Source organism: Delphinapterus leucas, chromosome 17, assembly GCF_059928025.1.
Source record: "Delphinapterus leucas isolate spDelLeu-1000000601 "Yukka" chromosome 17, BTC_Dleu_Yukka2, whole genome shotgun sequence".
Taxonomy (NCBI): Eukaryota; Metazoa; Chordata; class Mammalia; order Artiodactyla; family Monodontidae; genus Delphinapterus; species Delphinapterus leucas.
In genome coordinates, this window is record NC_143145.1 from 62,596,889 (window position 1) to 62,606,696 (window position 9,808).

At 44.8% G+C, this 9,808-nt stretch overlaps 1 protein-coding gene across 2 annotated transcripts in view; it reads right to left on the reverse strand.

The window, feature by feature from the left end:
• ZBTB10 (zinc finger and BTB domain containing 10) overlaps positions 1–6,489 on the reverse strand; it is a 49,836-nt gene extending 43,347 nt beyond the window's left edge. Inside the window, exon 1 of one of the 2 annotated variants that reach the window (XM_022555003.3) lies at positions 6,367–6,489. In XM_022555003.3, the coding sequence (XP_022410711.1) occupies positions 6,367–6,462 (96 nt within the window). In that variant the 5' untranslated portion in view covers positions 6,463–6,489. Of the gene's footprint in view, positions 1–4,450; positions 5,463–6,366 lie in introns of those variants that run through there. The other variant, XM_022555002.3, reaches the window with a different exon arrangement.
• Between the last annotated feature and the right edge of the window lie 3,319 nt (positions 6,490–9,808).

Genomic DNA, 9,808 nt, shown 5'->3' on the forward strand with positions numbered 1-9,808 from the left:
TCCATAACCTGGAGTCTGTCTACCCATTCAAACTTCATTTTTCATTCTGCTCAACAACCAAATCATCTAACTTCTCAGACACATCAAGACATCAATTTCCACTATGTTCAAGCTGCTTCCAACTGCAATGCCTGGAATGCCCTCCCCTCTTCAATACTTATTCACTTAACACAATTAAGTTAGGAGCCAATTCTACAAGCTTCTCCCAACCTTCACAAATAGAATTGATGACTTTCCTTAGTGTCTTAACTGTAACTTGAATATACTTCTAACATGGCAGCTATCATTTTATGTCTGTCTCTCCTTACTAGAGTACAAGTTTCTTGAGGGCAGAAAAATGTCTTATTTATATAGGTTTATCTTCAGTGCCTTGCATCTACCTAATATGTGTACGTAAGTTTAAGAGGGAGAAACAAGCCAATTCTAGATACACTGTAACATATAGTAAAAACCACAAGGGAAAGGAACCAGCTTTTACCAAACCAAACACAATGAATGACTGTTAGAACCTATGTAAGTATTATACAAACTGATTACTTAATGGGCCATAGGCTCCGTAGTCCTCTGTAATACCTATTTCTCCTTCCTAGTGAAAGGTTTTTTCAGTCTTTCTTCCAAAATCTTTAAAACAAACAAACAACTTATTTTTGCCAAATGCAAAGAAGGCTGGTAGATCTGTCTCACCTTTGCTTTTGTTGCTCACCAACATATTCCAATTAGTAATTTTAATCAGATCACTGATCTGAATTAAATATTTACTTTCTGGAAAGGTTAACTAAATTTATAACAATAACACATTTGAGTGTATGTTTTAAGCTTACTAAACTGGAAAGAGTTGACAGAATGTGTGATTTAGGCTACGAAAATTTCACAACTGGGTAGAAAGTGATCTGAACCAAGATACAGTGGTAATCACTGTTATTAAAGCAATTTTAAAGTCCTCTGGGCTGAATGGTCAAATCCTACATGAGCTAATCACTGAACCTGACTCTTAAAGATATAGGCAGTTGTTACTCAAAACAGAAACTACATGTTGTCCCTTACATCCTTATAAATACAAGGGTATTTCTGAAATAGAAGGCTCCAGAACAGATTCTGAAAGCATATTTATGGACTCTCCCATGAGCAATCCTTAACAACCAACATCCAAATAACAGAAGAATATCAAAGGCTTTAAGAATGTGCCACAGGGAATTCCCTGGCGGTTCAATGGTTAGGACTCCACACTTCCAATGTAGGGGGCACAGGCTCGATCCCTGGTTAGGGATCCCACAGGCATGAGGTACAGCCAAAAAAAAAAGAATGTGCCACAGTTTTTTGGCCACCACCACGGAATTAATGGAAAATAACTTTTCTCTTACAGAAGGCATAAGAAACAAAAAGTAAAGTAACCCTTATTCACATACTACGATTTGGCCAAACTCTTCTCAAAAAAACAGGCCTCCATGTGCTCCTGATTACGTTTAAATAAGAGAGGATAAACACACAGATGCGTCTATGTGCAAAGACTGTGGAAGTAGATAGAAGAAATTGTTATTGGGGGGTGAGGGGGAACTAGGTAAGAGGGAGACTCATCTATTATTTATCCTTCTATACTTTTCCAATTTTTGAAAATGAGCATGTATTATTTTCATAATAATAAAACTATCTTGCTAGTCCTCTGGGTTTAAAAAAAAAAAAAGGGAGGGGAAGATAAACGGAGTGAACTACACCCTAGCCTCAAACTTAATTCTTGCCGGAGGAACTCCAAAACTCTTATTTCAGCATTTTTAAGACAGGACAAGGCTAATGCAAGATATTTCTTACGAAGGTAAGAAAAACTGCATGTATGATGAGAAAGTCTCAATGTTCAAAGAACTGAATGGCCAGAGTCTCTAAAAGTATGAAGAAGAGAACTGGTTTGCTCTCTAGAATCAAGAGTGATTCCATGAGATAAAGTGGCTCCCAAACTGAGAAAACTGTAACACTGAGACATGAGGTACCAAGTCCCCCCAAAAAGTGTTGTTATAGTTACCTACAATGAAAATAAGTAATGATGACAATAACAGTTATCATTTACTGAGTGATTACGTGCTGGCATATATACTTTGCTTACATGAGGAAACTAGAAGTTAACTAACTCATTTTCCTGCCAAGAAAGAGGATTAGGACTCAGGTCCCCCTTTCTTTAAGCTCAAGAATGCTCTTACAGATTGTGTTATACTGCCTCCTACAGGTAATCAAAGGCTACATGGAATGGAAAAAAAGTGATTAACTCTGCCCATAGGAAAAAATAAGTCAGTTCTTGAACCTGACACTCATGTAATAACAAGACAAAAGGATTCTATAGGTGGTACCTGGGGTCAATCACAAGGTAACACCCCAAACTAAGGTTAGTTAGAATGAAAACAAAATCCAAACCAGGGAACCAATAAATAGTCATGTTAGACAAACATGACTACTAAACTTTATTACTCTCAGTCTAATGAAATAATGTCCTAAGAGAAAAAAGGTGGTCTAAAGATTATATCTGTAAAAAGGGAGTTTAAGGGGGCAAAGGGTAAGGGAGGGATAACTCACGGATTAAGTTTAGAAAAGGTTTTACCTAAGGAATGAATTCCCTAATCCAGACATATGCCTAGGGGAGAAGGATACACCACACTAAGTCTATCATAAAGTTATCCAACTAATTCCCCTTCCTCTGATTTCAGGTTCACTAAGCAGCTAATTATAATTTGTACTCCCATTCAGATCTGCCTACACGTAGACTACGCTGAAGAAGATAAGAGTAACTGGTCCACTGGATTAGGAAAATTCACTGATTGTCTTTTTAAATGTTTCTAAATAACCAACTTACAATTTAGAAAAGCACACTTTCATTTTCACAAGCCTTCCACCTCTCCCATCATACTACTAAATAACTTCAGGAATATATAACTCTTTAAAGCCTCTAGACTCCTCTTCTGAAAAATGGGAACAGAATAATTACTTGGCAGAATAAGGGACATCTGTATTCGGCATACAGAAAACAAGTTTGGCACTCCAGTGCCCGAGCTCACAAAGCTAGTAACTGCAGAAAGCTGAGATCTGAACCTAGATTTACTCCAAAACTTTTTTTTTCCATTGCAACATTCCTTATAGACTTCAGTCTCATTTATCACGAAGAACTGTAAGACTTGGGACAATTTACTTAACCTTTCTGGGCCTTATATCTTTAAGTGACCTTCCTTCTAGGGCTTAGGCAACTAAGACTTGTGCAAAAACTGTTGCCATCGCCCCCTGAGAAAAACAACCCTATGCTTTAACGTTAAAGCCTCAACTTCTGAGAAACTTCTGGGCTACAGGGTTATTGGACAGTGCCTAACTAACTCCAGTGTAAGTGTTCTGAACAGCAAGATCACTCCAATAAAAACACAAAGGGACTAATATCCGAAAGGTGACTTTCTAAAATCAATGGCTAGCAATACAAAAGAATAAATTCCATCCACCACCACAGGTTGTCTAAAAGTCTTCGAAGCACTGATCAACATCTGTTTGGCTTGAAAAAGGATTATCAAAATGGCAAGACTATTATCTTTAGACTAGAAATATTAAAACAAGAGCTAAGAACAACTAAAGTATAGCTTGTTTTATAACTAAGAACTTACGATTTTAAGGAATCCGGTAAATACATGCTCTACCAGTCCAAATCAACTACTTGGTATAAGTAACTTTACATTAAACATTTCAAATATGCTAAGTTTAAAGTAAACTGCATTTATAAGAAACTTTTTGAAAAGGGGGGATTACAGAAAATCTCAGCACAAAAATCTGGGTAGAAGGAAACAAAAACTACCACAATTTACCAAAAGTATGCCTTTGGAAAGAGAAGTTCAACAAGTTTAATGGAGATGAATTCAGTAAAATAATCCACGAAAAAGGAGTTATGCACATAGCTTCCCCTACATTTACATACTGCTCTCATATTTCACATTATCCTGATATGATAAAAAATATTTTTCTCCGTTGGATGTTCTCCTAAAAGGGGTTGTTGCGTCAAAGATTAAGGAAATTGTTTAATTCATTCTTCAAAGAGTTACCAGATTTGACTTCCACCGGCAAGCTGAAAGACTACCAACATAAAGCAGCTTTCCTAAAACCACAGCTAATAACATTTTGACCCCACAAAGCTAACCTTACAGGGTTAAACCCTTCCACCTCGCGTATTAAACTTTCCTTTTGATTCAACCTGATGGGCAAAGAAATCTGCGTCATGAAAAAATTAAAACAAATTCAGCGCTACGATTAGAAAATTGTTATTCCCCCCTCCCCCTCCCCCGGTAACTTTTGAAAACTTGTTCCCAGGTTTTCTAACCCCCCACGCGTAAGCTCCCGACACCTCTCTCCCAACAGGAAAGATGTCTTCACCCAGGAAAACGGGGTTTTCAGCTGATAAACCTTTCCCCCGAAGCAGAAGCAGAATACACCGTACCTGGGCGTTGGCTTCGTGGAGTTTGTGCTCGGTAGAGACGTGGTGCCTCAGAAGGAGGGTTTTCTTGTAGTTGCGGGTCCCTCGCGAAAGCTCGTCGTGCCCCACAGGAGGCAGGTCCCCGCTTACCCCGTCCTCGGGGGTCTTCTGGCACCAGCCGCAAGACATAAGGCCAGTATCCTTGGAATAGCGCAGCCAGGGAAAATCTTTGAGCCAGGAGGTCTGAAAGGAGCACTGGAGCTTCTGCATTAGGGACTTGGGCCGCGCGAGCGGGAAGTGCTGGACAGTCTCTCCTTCGCCAGCTCCCACTCCGCTGCCCTCCGCTTCGTCCCCGCCATCGCCGCCCGACCGCCTGCTGCTGCTGCAGCTGCCGCCTTCCGCCCCGCTGCCGTCGCCCAGGCTCGCCCCCTCCTCTTCGTCCTCGGTGCTGTCGCTCAGGGACGCGCCGTCTGGCATCAACTCCTTCCCCTCCAGCGCGTCCAGCTCCAGCTCCACGGCCGCGGGCCCTCGCCCATTGAAATGCCTCAGGGGCCACGCCGAGGTCTCGGGGCGGCCGCGGCTACTGCCATTGTTGCCGAGCCCCCCGCCGCCGCCGCCGCCTCGGAAGGCCAGAGTCCGACGGTTCCTTTCCGCTAACAGGGGGCCCCCTGCGCCACCGCCGCCCAGCGAGGTGGGGCCGCCCGCGTCTTGGGGGAGCAGCAACTCCTTGGTTTCCTCGGCGGCGGCGGCCACCCCGGCAGAGGCCTCCAGGTCTTGGGGCTCCAGGCCCTCCAATTCCACTTCCTCGTCGGCCCCCCGCCCATTGAGCTGCTGCGGCGCTGGCGGCTGAGGCTGTCTTGGCTGGGGGTGCTGGGGCCAAGCCGAGGCCTCCCCGCCAACGTTATTGTTCGCGGAGCCGCCGCCGCCGCCGCCGCTGGCGGTGACCAACCCGCCTCCTCGGAACGCCAGCGTCCTGCGGTTCATTTCACTGAACGACATGGCGCGCGCCGCCGCCGCCGCCGCCGCCGCCCGGTGCCCCGGCTCGCGCCCGGCCTCGGGCCGCGTCCCGCGCGCTCCCCCTCCGCTTCGCCCCCGCCCCCACCCCGGGCGTTCCGGTCTCGCGGGGCTCGGCCTCGCCCTCCCGCCCGGCTCGCGCTCGCTCCCCGGGGCTGCCTCACGCGTCCGCCACCGCCGCCGCCGCCGCCGCCGCCCGCCGGGCCGCCGCCTCCGGCCGCCTCCTAATCCTCCACCCCCGCCCCGCTGCGCTCCGGGCAGCGTCCCGCGCGGAGAAGGGGGCGGGCGGCGGAGAGGTGAGCAGCGAGCCGGGGCGCGTGGGGCCTTCGAAGTTGAGAGGCGGAGTGCGGGGAGACCCTCCGCTGCCCCCTCTTTAAAGCCGCGCGCACACACCGACCCTCCAAACAGATATCCTTCCTCCGGCGCGCCGAGGAGTCCCAACCCGCTGCCGGCTTCCGAGGCGCTGAGGGCGAGAAGCACGTTAAACTGCCGGGCTCCGCCACATAACGAACCGACAATAAAGCCGGCGGAGCGTTTCCGTCCGACCAGGCCCCGGCGGAGGTCGAATGGCAAATGAACAACGGACCGTGCGCCCACAATGCACCGGGGTAGCAGTAACCGCTGGAGGGGGAAAGGGTGGGGGCCGAGCTGGGGGAGGGGGGCTGGGCTTGGGGCTGGGCTGGGGTGGGGTGGGGTGGGGGCGCCAGGGGACCGGGAAAGGGGCCGGGCCGCGCCTCCGGCCTGGGGGCGGGGGTGCGGCCGCGGGGAAGGAAGTCGGCCGAGGAGCGGGGGACAAAAGGCCGGGCGGCAGGCTGGGGGTCTCGGGGAGGGGGCGGGCGTGTGCGGCCGGGGCCGGGCTCCGCGGAGGACTAACAGCTGGCGAGTGTCAGGGTCTGGCCGTCTCCCCGCTGCCCGCACGCACCTACCCGCGCCCGGGAAGCACATTTTCCTTCTCTCGCCACGAGTTCACCTGGGACTTTGGAAATAACTGTGCGGTGGGAGCTGCGCTCCAGCCTTGTCATTTGCTGGGGGTGTGTGGCGGTGCCCAAGGAAGTGAACTTATTTTGTTCCTTCACAAAGACTGGACCAGGCTGTGCCTTTCACGCGAGGAGGTTGCAACCACGGACACCTCCTCGTCTGATGTATTGTGTGTGCGAGGCAGCACCTCAGGCCCAAGGCAATAATCATTTCACAGAAAATGCACCGCCCCGAGTGTCTTATTGCTGTGATGAAATGGAAATTTAAATAAAAGGTCGAACACGTGCGTTCAGTGGGAAGTATTGACATGGGTGTTACATCACCAGCAGCCAATCAGATAACTCCAGTCGTGTTTATACTTCTACAACCACCTTGTGAGTATTACAGTATGTCATAACGTTATAAATATTAGGCAGGGTTTTCCCCAAGAGTGGGGAGGAGTCTGCTTATACAGACGCTGCGTGCGACTCCGAAGATCGTGTGTGTAAAGGCAAGAATTGATTTGTAAGACTTGTTTTTTTTAACTGTTTACACTGCATTTGGAATTTAGAATGATTAGAAGAACAGATGGAGCTGGAAATGAAACTCTTACAATAATAATCGTAGTCAGGTTTTTCAGAAGATTTTCCATCTTAGAGCCCTTATACTCCTATTTAAAAAATTTTAATATGCTAAATTTAGCAAAATCTAAAGTGCTTAGATTCATTTTACTATTTTGAAATGTGAAACAAACTTGTAAAAACACAAGAAGAAAAAATAAAAGGAAAAGCAAAGAAAACAAGAAGTGTGAAATCTTAAATTATTTTTATTCAAACCTATTTCAGGTTAAAAAAAGATTTTCAAACTATGGAGGAGCTTTTTACTCTTTTAAGAAATATAATAAGAGGACTAAATGAAACAGTGTATGTAACCTTAAGAATAACTCAGTAAATTAAAAATTAAAAAATATATATTAAAAGTTTAATCACAAACTAATGTAAAATATGTTCAAGATAATTATTGAGTGGGAAAAAATGATATGTTACTTCTTACATTAATATATGTCAGGACGTGCATGGGGAAAAAGAATACAGACTCTACAGTTGTAGATTATCCTGTGTTAGAGATTTTAATCTTCTACATTATATATTAATGAAAATTGTGTATGTTTAATAAAGAGCATGTGTTACAATTTTTAGGTTCTCTAGTCTTGTGATTCAGAAATTTCTTCTTTTAAAATAATATTTAAAGCTTTGAATATACCATGTGGAATATGGAATATGCTATGTTTTTCAAGATTAACTTTAATAAAAAAGCCAGATTTTCCCAGACATATTATAAAATACCATTTGTCTTTATATATATATATATATATATATATATATTTTTTTTTTTTTTTTTTTTTTTTTTTTGTGGTACGCGGGACTCTCACTGTTGTGGCCTCTCCCATTGCGGAGCACAGGCTCCGGACGCACAGGCTCAGCGGCCATGGCTCACGGGCGCAGCCGCTCCACTGCCTGTGGGATCTTCCCGGACCGGGGTACGAACCAGTGTCCCCTCCATCGGAAGGCGGACTCTCAACCACTGCGCCACCAGGGAAGCCCTGTCTTAATATTTTTAAATGGACTAAACACATGCATGCACAACCAGACTCATATGTTATTGATTATATAGATTTAGTCAAAACAACTTTCACTTGATTCACTGTAATTTTGGTATCTGTAAAAATGAGCAGTGTTGTATATCAAAAAAAAAATATGACTTCTGCCTTATAGATGAAATGTAATTTTAATGTAAGGAATGATGATACTAACTTGCCACAAAAAGATTTTGGCTTTGAGTTTTTTTTTTTCAGTAATGATCATATTGCGACCTGTCCATATTGTCACCTGGCCACCAGTGATCAACAGCTTGGAATTCCAATATAGGTCCTCAGGTTGGTACAGTTTGTGGGGTTTTTGTTGTTGTTGTTTTACCGTACGCGGGCCTCTCACTGTTGTGGCCTCTCCCGTTGCCGAGCACAGGCTCCGGACGTGCAGGCTCAGTGGCCATGGCTCACGGGCCCAGCCGCTCCGTGGCATGTGGGATCTTCCCGGACCTGTGCACGAACCCGTGTCCCCTGCATCGGCAGGCAGACTCTCAACCACTGCGCCACCAGGGGAGCCCCAGTTTGTGGGTTTTTAAAAAATTTTGTCCAGCTTTGTTTTAGTTGGAAAGTTTAGGACAGTGGAATCTATGATGACCTAATTTGTACATTGGAGAAATGAGAGGATTCTGCCTGCTTGGCTGTATGTATTATGTGCTTCCATGTAATATATGGAAGAATGTTATAATAATACTGTGCTTTGTCCTTAATGCATTTTTTAAAATTCCAGGCACTTTGCAAATAAATATATATACACTATTTATTCAATTTTAACCACCACTTCCTCCTCCATAAAAGGAGGGAACAGTTACTGAAGTTAATTGCTTATCTAGGGTTAAGGTGATGGGAAGTAAAATGTACTTAAGAATTTTAAAATTTCAACTTTAAAGATTATTTTCATTCCCATACTGTTAAATTCATATCTTTGCTTCTTTTCATCGTATATGCCTAGTACATAGTAGGCAGTATATAAGTTTATGCTAGTATTATTATTTTTGCTGATTCCTATAGCACCAGAATCACCAGAAATGCTTGAATCCATAAAGTTGTTAATTGTGTCCGAACTGTATTTTTCTCAGACATATATCTTACCTTGTATTTTGTAAAATACACATCATCTTCTGTCTGGAATTATGTTTAAACATGCACCGATGAGGTATGAACAACACTAGATTCAAGTGGTACAAATAAATGACTTAAATTCTAGGGCCACTGACCGCCTAACAGCCAAACAGTGGGGGTGTGTGGTGTATGTGTGTGTATGTATTTATATTTTTATCATTTTATATGTATAAATATATACTCAGGTGTCTTCTTCTAAACCCTGAAGGAAGATCGAATCAGAAACAAAGTTCAAGAGGATAGTAATCCACAAATGGCTACGAATACCCTGTACAAGGGAACTTTGAGTAACAGAAGGGGATCTCCTGTTCTGTAAATGGAGTTTTAAAGAATTCCCCCACCCCTTCCAGCCTCCTAGCAGCAAGCCAGGATCTGTTCTCCCCTCTAGCCCCTATATTTACGGTAGGGGTTCTACCATATTTAAGGGGATTCCCCCGTATGCTTACCAGGGGAACCCCTTCAGAATGGGGCACCCCCAACCAATTTGTCCCCTAATTTCACTTTAGGCCGTGTGGAACTGCTGCAGGTTACCTTGATAACTCTTCCACTGTAACTCTGTGATGAGGCTGAGCTCCTAGACCTGGTTCAGCTGATTTCTGACAGTCGAACTTGACTGTCCTTTATTGCCTTGGTAGAGGCACTTT